General features: G+C 44.8%; 1 protein-coding gene across 1 annotated transcript; it reads left to right on the top strand.

Annotated features, from left to right (window-relative positions):
• Positions 1-434: 434 nt before the first annotated feature.
• mntb (MAX network transcriptional repressor b) lies at positions 435-16,673 on the top strand. Its single transcript, XM_071506074.1, has 6 exons — positions 435-920; positions 5,969-6,566; positions 6,660-6,701; positions 7,009-7,120; positions 11,954-12,146; positions 12,366-16,673. The coding sequence occupies exons 1-6, from the start codon at positions 848-850 to the stop codon at positions 13,181-13,183; spliced, it is 1,836 nt and encodes a 611-aa protein (XP_071362175.1). The 5' UTR covers positions 435-847; the 3' UTR covers positions 13,184-16,673.
• Positions 16,674-16,711: the final 38 nt, after the last annotated feature.

The following is a 16,711-nucleotide window of genomic DNA, read 5'->3' as shown; positions in this document are numbered from 1 at the left end:
GATAGCACATTTTGGTCACCCACGTACACAGGTTAGCCCCGCCCCCTTTCGCCGTTTGATTGACAGGTGTGATCTCAAGACAGCAGGGTGGCCAGTCACGCTCTCGCCATGCAAATGAGCCGCGCTCAGGCCGGGCGGGTGCCCATGTGGACCAGCACCATGCCTTGTTGTTCTGCGCGCTGATTGGTCCGCCGGCGCCTGATCGGTCTTCATGCGCTGCGGGCCCGGGGGGCGGGAACGAAAACACGGAGGAGGAGAGGGATCGACGGGACTTCCCTTTTACCGGCGTCCCACAGAGAAACGTGATCGCGTCGTGAGCGGGTTTTGATCCCGGGGTGGTGGGTGGGTTTTAAAGAGACACTGTGATGGCTGTTATGTCGAATTAAGCGAAATGTTGTGACTGTGGGAGAGCTTAACGAGTCCCCAAGACGGACAGCGCGGAGGGAGCAGGGAGCGATGCGGTCCGCCTGGTTTTAGCAGTTGCCGTAGTAACAGGGCGGGGCAGGAGTCCTGGAGGGGCGGGTCTTAACGAGAACACGACTCGCCTTGTTGTGTGTATTCCAGTGCTCGCATCGCCATCTTGTTGCAATCCTGTTTTTTACGTATGCGAGGATCTGCTTTCCGCTCGGCCGGATTAGAAACTGCCCTTCTGCTTTCGGGAGAGACACAGGGGACGACGAGCTCGGGCCTGCGGGTGTGAACCTTGCACACACGGCGCTTCCTAGCGGGGACACTATCTTACCCCCCCCCCCTCCTTCCCCCTCCTCCTCCTCCTTCTTCGGTCTTTTTCCTCTTTCCGTCCCGGGCCACCGGGTTGCCTGTCGTGAAGGGTTTTTTTTTACGCGCAATGAGCATCGATACACTCTTGGAGGCGGCCAGATACCTGGAATGGCAAGCCCAGCAACAGCAGATGAAACGTGGTAAGTTGAACGGCAGACTGCTGCATTGTGCTGACCGGACATGACACCGAATAACAGCGTGTGCTCCACATCCCTGAGCCCCGTGTCCCGGTTACTACCAACGGCCGGGCTCGCGTTTTCAACTGACCCGCCTATGAGGGACGGAAGCGTTGGTAGTTTCTGTTTGTTTGTCTGTTTGTTTGTTTGTTTATCATCGCCCTGGGTTCATGCCAATATATAAGACTCGACTCGCTGCAAAACTATCGGCGTTTCCCCAGGGGGTAATTATTGCACACATTTGTCTTCTTAATGCGGAAACGGCCGAAGTTGTTTTTCCCGAACTACTTTGCGCGCTCTCGGTGTGTGTGTGTGTGTGTGTGTGTGTGTGTGTGTGTGTGTGTGTGTGACAGTTTAGTGACTCACCGTAAGCGTGTGTGTGTGTGTGTGTGTGTGTGTTATAGAGACATAGCAAGAGGAGTTCCCGTCAGCAACTGTGGTCTATTCTTGTGTTGTATCGTTATTGTGAAGCAACTAAATATCGACTTTATTTTTACTATATAAATCCAAAAAAAAAAAAAAAACCCTGTTATAATCGATGATGAAAGAGTGTTATTTTCCACACAATTTGACAGAAATGTTCTATAAAAGATCCTCCTCAGAATCGATTTGCCCCAGTTTTTCTTTGCCCGTCGAGCCCCAGCAGGGCGGTGGCGAGCAGAGGCTGCTCTTTACATAATACCCTGACATCGCTCAGATATCTCATGACACACACTGGGGCGGGCACTCCGGCTCCCCCCGTCCCATTGGTAAAGCTGCACACGATCTGATCAAATAAAAAAATATATCGATTTATGTTCCCCCCCCCCCCCGTGTATCTGAACCTGGTGAACTGTCAATCGACATAATGATCACTGATTTGGTGATGGGAGGGGGGGCTGCTTTTTGTGTTTCTCCCCTCTGATGACGTGTCAGACAAACCCCCCCCCCCCTCCTGCATACTTACCCTACCGCGTGCTATGACCCGCCCACAGCTACCACGTGCACCCCCCCCCCCCCCCCCCCCCCCCCCCCCAAGATACACACCTACGCACACACACACACACAGACGTACAAACACTGCTCGTCCCCGCCCTTCCCATTCAGCCTGCTGACAGTGGCGGGTTAAAGAGAGAGGGGGGGGGGGGGGGGGGGGGTAAGAAGGGCAGACCTCCCTGCACCCCACCCCCCACCACAAACCCAGCCTCTCTCAATGCAGAAGTTATGTAATTTACGTTTGCGTGCATTTGACAATGTGGGGCATTTTGTGTGTCTGTGTGTGTGTGTGTGGACTGCATTTAAAAGGGCTAGAAAAAACAAATTGGGATATAACAGTATGTCTGAGCTGACATTATTTTTACTTCTGCTTTTGGCCCCTTTATGGAATTTAACCCCTTTTTGTGTGCGTCATAATTAACAACATAAACTGTCCAGCTTTGCAACTGCATTTTGCTCCTCTGAATGACAACAATCATCCTTTATGGTTGAAATCATAATCAAAATACTGTTATAAGTGTCACACATGACACTAAAGTGAATATCTTTGAATTTTAAACTGTTGGTTGAAGAGAACTGTGAAACTACAATGGTAATTTTTCACTATTTACTGTCTAAGGTTAATTGATTAATCAAAAAATAATTTGCAAATTCATCTATAATGAAAATGGTAATTAGTTGCAGCCCTAGATATTATGAAGGATATTTCCTAGTATCAGTGCACCATATATCACCATGTTGCAAAATCAAACTCACGTCTTATGTGAAGTCAAACTCAATAAATGGTGTTCCTGTCACATTTTACTGGAGACCAAACTGGTAATAACTGTGAAGCAGAAACTACAACTATTTCAGTAGAATAGTTACACTGGATAAAATACATTTCGGGATCAATCATTTTGTGTTTTCCAAATTAACTGATAAATTGTGGTTTTCTTCTGTTAAATGACAGAACCCAAGGTGGCTCTTCAAATGGCTTGTTTTGTTTTGAAATCATATGTGTAAGAGAAAAGAGGCAAATCCTCAAATAGGAGAATCTGAAACCACACAGTGATTGATTTTTTTTTTTTTTTTTTTTGATTGAATTTGTTTGTCGATCGACTAATCGATTCAGATCTGGATACTATGATGAGTCCCGTTCTACTTAAAACCAAGTGGAAGGCTCACAAAAAGAGGAAGTTGTATCCCTGTCTTCCACTGCTCAGCAGGAGCTCAGAGGAGACGCATGAATAATTTAGGAATAACACTGTAATTCCCTGGTAGCATTATTAATAGTATCTAATCAGATTGTTGTCAGATACCTCACATTTAAAAGAATATGATTCCAAAAGTGCGGAGAAAGGGTTTTGTTGTGCATATCATCATGACGACAGTGTCCGACTGTGCAGGCCTTCTCTGAGGTGAACTACGACAGCGCTGAGACGACCCCGAAACTGCGTCATCAGGAGGCTGCGATGTCGTATAGAGAAGAAATGTTACTGTAACACTCAGCCAGGCATGTTGGCACGTGGTGTTTCCGTTTTGTTTTATAACGCTGGTGATGGCTGGGCTGTGTGTTGGCGTTGGGCTGGTTTGAGGAATCCCTGGGATCTTCTGTTTCTAATGTTGCTGTTTCCATGGTAACCAAGGGCTTTCCACATTGCTTTGAGTTGTGCCTCCTACGGTGTGCAATAACTACTCACTCATATCAGTCAGTGTGTGTGTGTGTGCTTGTGTGTAGGCCTCCTTATACTCAATGTCAGCACAGCGTGGGAACACTCTTGTCCTCCGGTGTGATTATTATTATTATTTAGCTTTTATTTGAAATATAACAACGCTTCATATATGTGTTGTTATGGTGCCAACTCTGGTTGACCAAGCTGAGACAACAGTCCCTTGCATTTGGTCAGACGGCCCTGACGTAGCCCACGGGTAGAAGCATGCTCAGCGCTGGACTGGTCCAATCACAGGGCAGACGGAGGGGGGTTCTCTCCAGTCAGGAAACGGATGCAGACACAATTTCTGTGATTTTATTCCCCCCTCCCCACCGTCTGATTGCCCAATGACATCACTCTGAGTGTATTTGTGTGCACATACTGTGAAGATGTTCACTACACACACACAGTGACAAAGTGGCACAACAATGAAACAGCTAAGATCACCTGTGGAGAATTTGAATCGGTTGGTTGAAAAATAATCGAATTATTAATGATTAAACTGGTCGTAGAGCATTATCAACATTTAGTATGGATGTGTGTGTGTGTCTGCGCATTAGTGTCATCATATAATGTACGTTGCACCTTTCATGCAAGAAATGAAATGCAGCTCAGTGCTTTACAATAGAGAAAGTAAATACAGTGCTTCTCATGAAAAGACGCATAGATGGAAAATAAAACCCACTGAATAATAATCAGAATCAGAATCACAATCAGTTTTATTGCCAAGTATGTTTTCACATACAAGGAATTTTTTCTGGTGATTGGTGCAATTGATCAGCAACAGTGGGGCTCTCTAGCCTTGTTGATGAGGCTAATAGCAGATGGGAAGAAGCTATTTTTGTGGCGAGAGGTTTTGGTCCTGAAGGACCGCAGCCTCCTGCCAGAGGGGAGTGTCTCAAAGAGTTTGTGTCCAGGGTGGGAGGAGTCAGCTACAATCTTCCCTGCACGCCTCAGAGTCCTTGAGGCGTACAGGTCCTGGAGGGACGGAAGATTGCAGCCAATCACCTTCTCAGCAGAGTGGATGATACGCTGCAGTCTGTTATTGTCCCTCTCCGTGGCAGCAGCGTACCAGATGGTGATGGAGGAGGTGAGGATGGACTCAATGATGGAGGTGTAGAAGTTCACCATCATAGTCCTTGGCAGGTTGAACTTCTTCAATTGCCTCAGGAAATACATCCTCTGCTGAGCTTTTTTGATGAGGGAGCTGATGTTTAGCTCCCATTTGAGATCCTGTGTGATGGTGGTTCCCAAGAAGCGAAAATGCTCCACGGTAGCCACGGGGGAGTCACACAGGGAGATGGGGGTGGGTGGGGCTGGGCTCTTCCTGAAGTCCACTATCATTTCCACTGTCTTCAGAGCGTTTAGCTCTAGGTTGTTCTGCCTGCACCAGGTCACCAGACGCTCAGTCTCCCACCTGTAGGCAGACTCATCGCCATCAGAGATGAGTCCAATGAGAGTGGTGTCGTCTGCAAACTTCAGGAGCTTGACAGACTGATGGCTGGAGGTGCAGGTGTTGGTGTACAGGGAGAAGAGCAGAGGAGAAAGAACGCAGCCTTGCGGGGATCCAGTGCTGATGGTCTGGGAGTCAGACACGTGCTTTCCTAGCTTCACGTGCTGCCTCCTGTCAGACAGGAAGTCGGTGATCCACCTGCAGGTGGAGTCAGGCACGCTCAGCTGGGAGAGCTTGTCCTGCAGCAGAGCCGGGATGATGGTGTTGAAGGCAGAGCTGAAGTCCACAAACAGGATCCTGGCATAGGTCCCTGAGGAGTCCAGGTGCTGGAGGATGAAGTGGAGAGCCATGTTGACGGCGTCGTCTACAGACCTGTTGGCTCTGTAGGCGAACTGCAGGGGGTCCAGGAGTGGGTCAGTGATGGATTTGAGATGGGACAGGACAAGGCGCTCAAATGATTTCATGACCACAGAGGTCAGGGCAATGGGTCTGTAGTCATTTAGTCCTGTGGGCCTTGGTTTTTTGGGGACAGGGATGATGGTGGAGGATTTTAAGCAGGCTGGCACGTGGCAGGTCTCCAGTGAGGTGTTGAAGATGTCCGTGAACACTGGAGACAGCTGATCAGCACAGTGCTTCAGGGATGATGGAGAGACAGAGTCAGGACCGGCGTAATGATGATATAATGATAATAGTGATAAAATAACAATAAAAAATAGAAAACATGGATTGCAGGAAAAAATACATTTTAAAAATAGTGTTAAAAGTAATTGTTTAATTGGATAGTTAAATGATTAGATTGCTGTCCAAGGTTCTTTGGACAACTTCTTTGGTGTCATCTTTTATTTTCATTTGCTGACTCCGTTTTGCATCTTCTTTCCCGCCTCTCACAGAGGAAGAGCAGTGCAAAGAGAAGGAGCTCATCAACAGGGAGACGGAGTCAAGGCGTGTGGAACTTGTGACCTCGCTGTCTCAGCCAGTCAGAGCCAACCACGTCACTTGGGGCGATGATGCTCACCGTCAACAGCCGCATCACCCTCCCGCCCCTCCGCCCCCCTCTCTTCCACCTCCTCAAGTCCCCATCGCCGTCATCCCAATGGTTCCAGTTGTCACTGCAACTCCCTCAGTCCCACCCCTTCCACTCACAACGCCGATTGCTGCGGCCGCGACGTCGCTCAAATGCTCCCTGCCAGTCAAGAAAGCTTCCTCCCCACCACCGCAGCAGCAGCAGCAGCAGCAGCAGCCAGCCTCCCGTCACCTGTTGTGTGCCCCCCAGATAAAAGTAGAGACTAGTCAGCAGCTGATTGATGTAAAGCCCAGCCAATCACAGCCTCAGGTTCAGATTCAGTACCCAACCTCCATCAGCACTAATGGTTCTGGCTCTCAACATGCACTGGTTCCCCATCAAGCCCCACCCACATCTCAGCCGCGGCCTAATGGAGTGACGATGGAAGACATGAGAGGGATGGAGGGGAAGAGGAGACCAGGAGGGTCAGTTTCTATGTGTGTGTCTGTTTGTCCAAGGTGAAACAGGAGTGTAAATGGGTTTGTGGTTGTGTTTGATGATTGATTTTGTGCTTTCAGGGCAGGGACCAGAGAGGTGCACAATAAACTGGAGAAGAACAGGTTAGTCATGATAATCTGAACCTCTTCATTTTTTTGCAGCTGGTGTTTCCTCACCAGGAATTAAGGCAAACAGCCTGTTCTTGTTAGCTTGACCGCCACCTAAACACACGTTTTTGTGTTATGAAAGAGTTTCATAAGCCCAAAGGTCGTGACATTTCCTCAACCCATAGTGACCCATGAAATTCTTCAGCATGCAAAATTTCAGTTCTCTTTAAATTACAACAACTTGGTTAACCTCACAAGCAAATGATTGACTTATTAATACATGGTGGATATTTAGCTAATGACAACCGTTTGGCACCTTCAGGCGAGCACACCTCAAAGAGTGTTTTGAGACACTGAAGAAGAATGTTCCAAATGTTGACGAGAAGAAAACCTCCAACCTCAGCGTTCTCCGCAGCGCTTTGCGTTACATACAGGTAAGAAGGGTTTCAGTACACACTCTCAGCTCACCAGCAAACTGTAAGCCTTTATGCACCGGTGTGGTCCAACACAATGTTTTGGATATTGCTTGGTTCTTGTTTGTCATCTTATTGTTTCATCTTTCTCCAGTCTTTGATAGAGTCGTTCGTCTCTAGGAACAGCAGAGGCTTTGGTGTAATTGCTATACAATGCCTGTTTTGTTAGCTGTTAGGCTGTTTTGTGTTGTGTTGTTCTCTCGTGACCATGATATGACGTCTGCCACACACTGGTGAAGAACGTGGTTCATTTCCCTGATTTTTACCCAACATAATGACTGTTTTTTCTAACACACTTGGAGTTTACTTTTGTTTAGAACATCAGTTTGCATTTGAGGCATTTTCACTGATATCCTTATCCAGTGGAAATGTTGAGTAACTCCATCCTGTGGTGATGTAGTGTCATGCAACATGGAATAGAAGTAGGTTGTGTAGGTAGTAGTCCCAAGAACTAAATAACTTGAAAAATAACATGTTTGTGGAAAAAGACTTGTAGCATATTGTAGTTGTGTAGAGAACTAACATTACATATGGGTGATGGAGTTGAGGAGGATGTGGCGGAAGGAACTGTATAGCCTGAAGAAAGAGCTTTCACTCTACAGAAGCAGATGAGGGAAGATTTCTGCACCGTGGCAGAAATGATTTGCAGCCTGGAGATAGATGCAGTGGCTCCTTTTTTGTGGAGTGGAACCATCATGATTTTGAGTTCGATGATATATGCATCAGGGAGTCAGCGGCACGAGCTAAATTAGGCCATGGGATAGAAGAACTTGCAAAACAAGGCTGTCTGTAAGATGTTGGGCCAGGCTTCAGGGAGCACTTCACTGAGGGATTTGAGGCAGAGTCTTTGACAAGAGATAATGATGATGATGGGTTTGATATGAGGCAGAGAAAAGCTGCTGGTGAGGAAATGCATACTGCACTGCTTGCTTGAACCTTTCATGTTTTAAAAGAAATGTAAGGAGGACAGGTCGATAGAAAGTTAACCGACTACACATTTAAAAACTGTTGAATTGTTTGTTTTTTTCCAATATTATGAACTGATTTAGCTGCAGCTTCATTTAATTACGTGGAAATAAATAACCAAGATTTCAATTAATTAAAAATTGATATTTTTAATTTACAGATAAAAACAAAAGGTAACCAATAATTAAACTTAGCTGTAGTTTTAACTGAATCAAAAAAAAATCCAATTGTGTTATTAATGTGATTAGAAGAACCTTAAATATCAAGTTTTATATATATATATATATATATATATATATATATATATATATATATATATATAGTTGTTAGACAGTTGAAATTACTGCACTGAGTAAAATAAAAACAGTTCATTGTTTTTAACAGAGATCTTCATTTTATGAAATCTAAGGATTTGGATTTCTTAAAATGCTGTTAAACCTAAGATTGTCAAATTGAATTTTCCAAAAAAAAAAAAAGTATTTTATATTTGGGGCATAACAGTAATTGGTAGGTTTTTTGTAGATGAGTGACTTGCCCCTCTTTTCCCCCCACCTTCTCTCCTGCTACCACTCCTCATGTAAACCTGTAAACCTCAGTCCTTCTTCCTCTCCCCGAGCCATGTGAGATCTGAGCACATGGCTAGTGCAAGCCCGATGACGTCACCATAGCTCACCCACTCCAATCTGCTCTGCACCTCCAGACTGCAGAGAGAGAGAGAGAGAAAGAGAGAGAGAGAGAGAGAGAGGGAGACAGAGAGACAGAGACAGGTACTGGGTGCACTAACGGAGCAGGGCAGCAGCACATTCATGGTTACAAAAGTGGAATAGTTGTATCAGATTTCCTTTGTCTTTTAACCTCTGTCTGTTTCACCCTTTTCTTCTCTACGTCTCGGTCTGTCTCGCCCCATGTCGCCTTATTATATCTCGCCTTCTGAACACTTGGTAACCATAGCAACAGGCGGCAGGTGGCCAGGACACTGTAGTCAGTCCATTCCTCCATGTTTGTCTGCACGGAAAAGTGTGAATAAGGGTGTGTGTGACGCAAAGACTAAACCAATCAAATCCTGGTTATTTGGGTCTTTTTGTTAATGGTTATGGAAGTTGGAACAACGCTGTGATCTCTCAGAGCTTCAAGCATTTCCAACACTCCTACTGCAGATGCAGATCTCTTGCGTAGTCAGATGGATATATGGTAAAAGCAGAGGCACCTGTCAGGCCAAATATACTCGCCCATTTTATTTTCACCTTTTTTATTAGGGAGCACGTACTGAAAGAGGAAGGATAAAGGAGGCATAGATGAAGCAGAGGAGGAGGGGAAAAGGGGGGGAAGGGTGTCCAAGGAGCGACGGATGGGGGAGTGGAAGGAGAGGGAGTGTGGGATGGAAGTGTAGGGGAGGAGGAGGAGGAGGGGTAGGGAGTGATCTGTAGTACCCTGCTGGCAAACGTCCAGTCACATCACCCCTTATATATAATTACCCCTATGCTTAACCCAATTGGATAGCTCCTTATGTTTTTTTGTTTTTTTTGTTTTTTTTTACAAACTGCTGCTCAGGCAGCCAAGTCCTCACGGATGGGGTTACCAAGGAAACGGCTATGGGTGGCAGCTGTTTCCTTGGTGATTTGCTGCAGGACTAATGGTGTCTGGGTTTGTATGGGAAGACCTTGAAATGATGTTGGTGGATACACATGCGCACATACATAAGCAGTTGTTGGCTGTGTGACTGTATGTGTGTCAGTGGCGTCATGCTTTGTCTTAAAGTCTTCCAGAAGGAGTTATTATATTCAGTGAGTGTGCACATTCACCAGACATACAATAGCAGATATGAAAAAGCAGATGTGGATCAGCTGGAATAACTTCTAGTAAAGACTGAAAGTTGGCGTTAAAACAAAACCATCAATATCTTTTAACTCTGGTGTCAGATGTTCAGACGGTCTGGACAGAATTTTTGTGAATATTATAAAGTCTTGAGTTGTTAAATTGATGGAGTTGCTGTCATTTTCAAAATCCCCCTTTCGTCACTCAAGACCTCTAAAAACCGCCCCTACAATTACTGGAAAAGGCTGCATGTGTGGAAGCACAGAGAGGGGAGGGTGTTGGAGCTGTAATGGGAGAGTTCATCAGGTCGGGATTGTTAGCTGCTGCAAAGAGCGCTCAGTCAATTTGGATGTGAGCACCGAGGAGAGTGGGCTCGCGTGTGAGGCCGTCACATGCCCGTAGAGTAAACAGCTTTGCTCACTGAAGTGAGTGTCCTGTAGTAGGATCATGTGTCCCCATGTGCTCATTTTCTGTCCTCCTGCTTGTGTTTCCATCTTTATTTTCTCTTTTGGGTTGCACCAGTAGCACAGGAAATGTTTTTTTTCAGAATTAATGTTGACTAATCCACAGGTAGGATGGGAATTTAGTTTCCAGTAAATGTAATGAAATTAACCAGCTGCTCACAGCAACAACTTATCAGCATTTGACTGGTTTCTTTTTTACCAACATCATCCCTTAGCCCCTTCTTGCCCCCCCCCCTCCCCCTCCCTCCCTCCATCCTCTGCCCTCCTTTACCCACCCAGTTTCCTTCTGTACCTCCCCTCTCCCTCTCCCCCTCTCTCCCTCATTCCTTCCTAGTAATCTGTGTTAATGTTCTTAGCCTGTCGTACTGTTTGGTGTTCATGCGTCAGCTGACCCACAACGAAAACTGGGTCACAGAGATGGTGTGGTTAGGTTAGGTTTTCTTTCTTTTTGTGCTTCCTGCTGTGTTTTTCTTTCCTTGTTTGTAAATCTGCAGACACACATGCTACTCACTACCCTGCGGATGACAGTGCTAAGATAGGAATCAATACTTTCATTCAGTCATATCTAACTAATCCTGTGACATCAGAACTGTTGGGATGATGTTGAATTGGTGTGATTGTTGACAGCAGGACGTTCACTTCTACTGTGACCCTGTTCTCTCAAAAACAAGCATGATGTCCAGGAAATGGGAGGGACTTAGGTAGATGACACACAAAAGCAGTGTAAACATGCTTGAATTTGCATGCATGCCTTCCTGCTGGTGTATGAAACTGGGATAACAAGGAGAACATATTGTTTCAGGATTGTGCAAGCTGGGGGAAAAGTGGGAAGGGCTGAGACTGCACGGAGAGAGAAAGTTGGTCTTAATTCCTTTTTCTGTTGCAATGCCAGTTCCTTGAACTGCAGCTATTTAAAACTAATCCTAGATTCTTATATTCTCTCATAGTGGGTCTGGGTCTTGTTTTACAAGAGACAGAACAAGGCCTTCGTTTCTGTTTCCCTTGTTTTTTCTTTAAAATATATTTTATTACCCTATTTCCCTGTTTTATGATCTGCTCCTATTTGCCTTGTTAATTTGCTTTTGCCGCCATTAATACATACTCAAAACTTCCTCCATCTGTTTCATATTAAGGGGTTGACTGCAGTGTTAAACTTTCTTAACAGCAGTTTAACAAGGGGAAACAACAAAGCAGTATCAATCACAGCTAATGAAGTGAGTGAAGACAGTGTTTTTGGTTTAAAAAGAGGATCTCAGATCAACAGAGGTTGGGTATGAAATGATTGGTTTGTAACAATGCTGTGGAAATTAACATTATATGTAATTGAGACGATATTATAAATTATTGTGATATTTTTTCCATATTTTTTTCATATAGACTGCACCCTCAGCTGAACATAGGTTGTCTTTTGAGAATTTACAGGTTATGTATCAACTGTGCAGCACTCACACACTCTTAGTTATACCATGGTTGTGTAGTAAAGGTTAGAGGTTAGAGGTTAGGTACCAGTGATCCTCATCCACTCTGCTGTCTGTGTTTCCCCCGGAAGACTCTGAAGCGGAAGGAGAAGGAGTATGAGCATGAGATGGAGCGTTTGGCCCGAGAGAAGATCGCCACGCAGCAGCGGCTGGCCGAGCTGAAGAACGAGCTCAGCCAGTGCATGGACGTCATGGAGATTGACAGAGTCCTCCGACAGACCATCCAGCCAGAAGACGACCAGGCTTCCACGTCCACTGCCTCAGGTACAGGAATCAGATGCAACAACTCGCAGGCCTACATTATATTTTACCTCTGATATGCTTATACAAAACTAACCAAGTGCAGTGGTAGATTATTTATATTTATTATTTATGTCGAGTAGTGGTTATATTTAGTTCTTGACTTTCTCTCACTGGATACACATGAAACTGTTTTCTTGCATCATGTCCTGATGACTGACAGTTTTCCTCTCTGCTCTACAGAAGGTGAAGACAACTTTGAACAGGACATAGACGAGGATGTCCCCGCTCCTCCTGCTCCCACAGCCCTCCCCAAACCAGCACCTCCCATCTTACAAGCCCAGCCACTCCTCACCCCTCACCTGTCTATCCAGCACGCCGCCCTGCCTCTCTCGGGAGTCCTGACCACGCCCTCCCCATCTGGCCCCCCTCCTCCTCAAGCTATTGCCCCTGCTCCAGCCCCGTGTCCGCCCCCTCCGCCGCCAACGCATGCCATTCAGCCCCCTGCTGTGCAGGTCCAGCCCACCGTCATCGCTCACGCCGCTGTCTCCCACCCTTCAGTCATCCAAGCTGTCAATCACGCTCTGCCAGCCAATCACAAGCACCTAACACACATTGCCCCCTCACCTGGCCCCACTTCCTCCACCCCTCAGCCAATCACGGCGGCTCCAGCTGGTACAGCCACTCACCAGCCGTTGGCCGCCCAGCCCATCGGACACATCACCGTCCACCCAGTGGCTCACCTGGGAGCTCCCCTGCCATCCCACCTCCCGACTCTTTACCCCCAGGGTGTGTCGGTCTCCCAGCCCACCATGGTGGGCCACATCACTCACACCTTCACCCATCACACCCTGCCGCACGTCCAGGCTAACCCTCAAGCTAACACTAATGGAGCCCAGGTGAACAGCGCAGCCATGGTGAGCCAAGGGAGCCCGTCGCTAGGGAAACCCACAGCAGTGCTGGCCCCCCACCCCCAGCTGGTTGGACAGGCTGCCGTCCTCAACCCTGTCACCATGGTTACAGTTCCTACCTTTCCTGTCAGCACGCTCAAACTGGCCTGAAAGAGAAAAAAAAAAAATCAGATGGAACGGACTGAAGGAGAGAAAGATTCAGAACTTCTGGATGAGTTTTCACACTCCTATCAATAATCAATAGCAGAGAATCTCTGACAGATGCGTGAAAATTTACAAAAAAGAAGCAAATCAACTGTTTTATGGACAAAATGTGACAAATATCTCCAGAGATACTTTGGTCGCAGCTCTGTTAGTTTGTGAACAATAACATTGAAGCAGAGTCAGTGGGTCCGGCCGTTGTTTGTGAAAATAAGACTGTGACATTTGTCTACGCTGCAAAGACAGGAACTCTGTTTTACCTACCTTCCTTCCTTGCCTTCTTCTCTCCTTCCTTCCCTTCTCTCCTTCCCTTACAACCAGAAGCACTAACATAATAAGCTCAGTTCACACTCAGGCATCAAGGATTTACCTTAACTATTCATTCACCCACTGAGGGAAAACGCATGAGAGAGAGAGAGAGAGTCATTTGTCGTTAGGCTGTTGTCATGGTGATACAGTATGTGCCCGTTTTGTATTCATGTTCACAATGTCATGTGGGACATTGTGGTGGAATAATGTCACTGATGTTGCGAGCAGGAAGGAGGCAGGTCAGTGGTCTCACTGTTCCTAATAAATTACACAGGGGGTTTTGATCAAGTGTGAAAACATTACACAGTCAGCTAAATAGAGCCAAAGCATCGACACTTCATAACGCATTTCCTCTTTTTTTGTTATCAAGCCCACTGTAGGTCCACAACAGGAAAGTTCCTCATTTATATTGTTTCTTTTTTTTTTTTTTGAATCCCTGCACTTTTGCCCCCAGTTTCAGTACAAAACTCGCTTTGGGAGGTTTGGTGCTCTCCATGTACCTGTGAATGAAGGTTCCTCACCATTATACTTGGCATCCAACACCTTGTAAAAACATAAGGGAAAAAAAGGAGACAGCAGATGGCAACACATTAATGTATTGGATCAATCTGCTGTTAAAAAAGGCAAAAAGAGAGAAAAAGACACAACCTCGTCGTGTTTGTATGTGAATTCTGTCCTGTTGTCAGCTTCTGATGAGTGGATTTTTTAATCTACTTCCCCTTATGGCTTTTCTTTTTAGAGGGTGACACCCGACACAGTGGAGAAATGAGGGGCAAGTTTAACTGGGGAGAATTAGGGCAGTGATTGCTTGGCTTGCTTAATATATAGTAGCATCTGTTGTTGTTGAGACGTCTGTCAAGTGACAGCGTGAGCTTTGCATGTTGCACAGACTTTGCATTTCCTTGTATGAAAAAACCAGCAAACTCCAGATTTCAAAGATAGAGCAAAGAATTTGAGCTCAACAGTCAGAGTCCTGAAACAGACTGGAGTTTAAGTGGAAAGCCAAGTTAGGATTAGAAATGAGGTCGTTAGTTCATGCAGCCAGTTAAATGATCAGTCCACTCCAGTTTTGATGTGATTGGATGTTACACAGTGAAAAGCTTGGTCTCAGATAAATGTCAAGCCTTTTTTTTCTAAGGGCTTTTGAAAGAATAGTGGTAATGTTAGAGGCTATAACAGACATGTCTGTTATGGTCAGATTGGTTTGATTCTTCATTCCCAGCAGTGTTTGTGTGTGCTCTACATTGGCTTTTAATAAGATTGTTCATCAGCTTATTTGTTTTCAGACCAACCGAAGCCTCTTACAGACTGTTCGGACACTGTAACGTCCACATGGAAAGTAGTCAGCTTATCGCAGGTGCCTCAAATGTGTTTTTGTGAAGCAGATCTCAAAGACGACCCAGGAAAAGATGTTGGTGACTGCTCTCAAAACATTCAGTGACAGGTTTCCTCATGTCGCTATCATGGGTGACGTTCCCTCAACGCACTGTGGGGCGATAACAGGGTTTCATCCTCCTCACTCTGATGCAACAGCTCCCTCTGCTGCCTCATCCCGGACTTCATACTGATGTTACACACACAACTCTTGAAGCACAACACAAACTTCCTGCCGAGGCTTTTTTTTCAGTCGTGACCTTAAAAACAGTCGTTTGACTGGGGAAAAAAAAAAATCTTAACTCGGGAAATGATCCTGACTGAAGTTTCGTACCGTGTGACATTACATACAGTACGGCACCTTGGTCACATGATGAACTCCAACTTCTGAGAAGACTGACCCAGAAAAGCTAGTAAGTTCTCCTTGAGTTAATTTTTTTTTTTTTTTAACAAGGGGAGATTTTTCTCACTTAAAGGTCTTATAAAGTTTGGATATAGCACAAAAATATGAAAAAAGACTGAAAAAAAAGCATTGCAGTTTTTTGAAGAGTAATTTGGCAGCAACTTTTCAACAGCATCTTTTTTCAACAAACAATATCAGACTGCAAAATAAATCCTTTGCTGTTGTCCAGAAAAAAAGAAAAAAAAAATTTCAAAATGGAAAATGTGTTGTGTCACTCACCTTCCTTAGTGTATCTTTTGTGTGTCTGTGTTCATGTGCATACTCAACCAGTTCATGGCCTCACAGCCTTCTTGCCAGCCTATACATGTCACACCATGAAATGTCCCATCAGTACATGTGTATGTAGTCAGTGTTGCGTGGATCTGCTCCTTGCCTCTTCTGCTGTTTCTGTATGTTATGTCTGTATATGTGACTGTATCCAATATGTTTTATATTCTGTACTATAGTTAATCCTACTGTACCTGTAGCATGGCTCTGTTTCTTTGGTTATATTGCCCTGTGCATGATGGAGTGTGTGTGTGCGTGTGTGTGTGTGTGTGTGTAGCAAGCAAGCTATTTTTTTACACAGAGGTGATTTATGGTATGAGCCTGTTTGGGTGCTATCGTGTGTGCCTATACTCAGTTTTCCTGAACACTGTGACAACTCTGGCAAAACACGTACACACTGAGCGAATGGAAGAGACAAAGATTTACTGTCATCGTTTTTTTGGTTTTTTTTTTAATGTTTTTTTTTTTTAATGTTTTTCCAGTTTGTGAGTCGGACTGAGAAATGAGTGGAAAAAGTAAAAAACAAAAAAAGTTGTTGCTCTTTTCTTGATAACATAATAATGTCTAATATTCAAATTTGCGTTTTGTAATATTTGTATGTATGTATGAAAGTTTTGTAAATTTGTGATTGTATGCACGTTTTGGCATATGAGTGTACGTATCTTACAATTTTAAATGCTTGTTTCTTTTTTGTTCTTTTGTTTTGCATGTAGATTGCAGTTTAGTTTCATTCGTTTAAAGGTTTTGTTTTTATGTTTATTTCTGGGACCATGTACAATACTGTATAACGTGGGCAGGATCTTGGACCTCATGCTACATTGATATTATATATGAATATAAAAACATGTTTTCCCTATGGAGAAAGTTTTAAGTTATATATCGCCTGTACACTTTGGGCTGCCTTTTAGATCTAACTGTCCACTGTTTAAGATAACAATGATGATAATGGATAAAACATATTAATGATGAAGAATTATGCTGATGAAATAATAAATATTCTTAATAAATCTTATTACATTTACAACACATCTTGCTCCTGTGTTTAATGGTCCTGTGTTAAAAAA

The sequence above is a fragment of the Trachinotus anak genome, unplaced genomic scaffold, assembly GCF_046630095.1.
Source record: "Trachinotus anak isolate AG129_WGS33_773 ecotype Australia unplaced genomic scaffold, CSIRO_AGI_Tana_v1 ptg000020l, whole genome shotgun sequence".
Classification (NCBI taxonomy): Eukaryota; Metazoa; Chordata; class Actinopteri; order Carangiformes; family Carangidae; genus Trachinotus; species Trachinotus anak.
The sequence above is the reverse complement of the archived record's forward strand: the minus strand, read 5'-3'. Positions and strand labels throughout refer to the sequence as shown.

Bases quoted from the DNA above. Each gene is read 5' to 3' on its own strand.
- mntb (XM_071506074.1), top strand. From the start codon at position 848: ATGAGCATCGATACACTCTTGGAGGCGGCCAGATACCTGGAATGGCAA. The intron at 921-5,968 runs GTAAGTTGAACG...CGCCTCTCACAG, and splicing joins GCAACAGCAGATGAAACGTG to AGGAAGAGCAGTGCAAAGAG. The intron at 6,702-7,008 runs GTTAGTCATGAT...TGGCACCTTCAG, and splicing joins AATAAACTGGAGAAGAACAG to GCGAGCACACCTCAAAGAGT.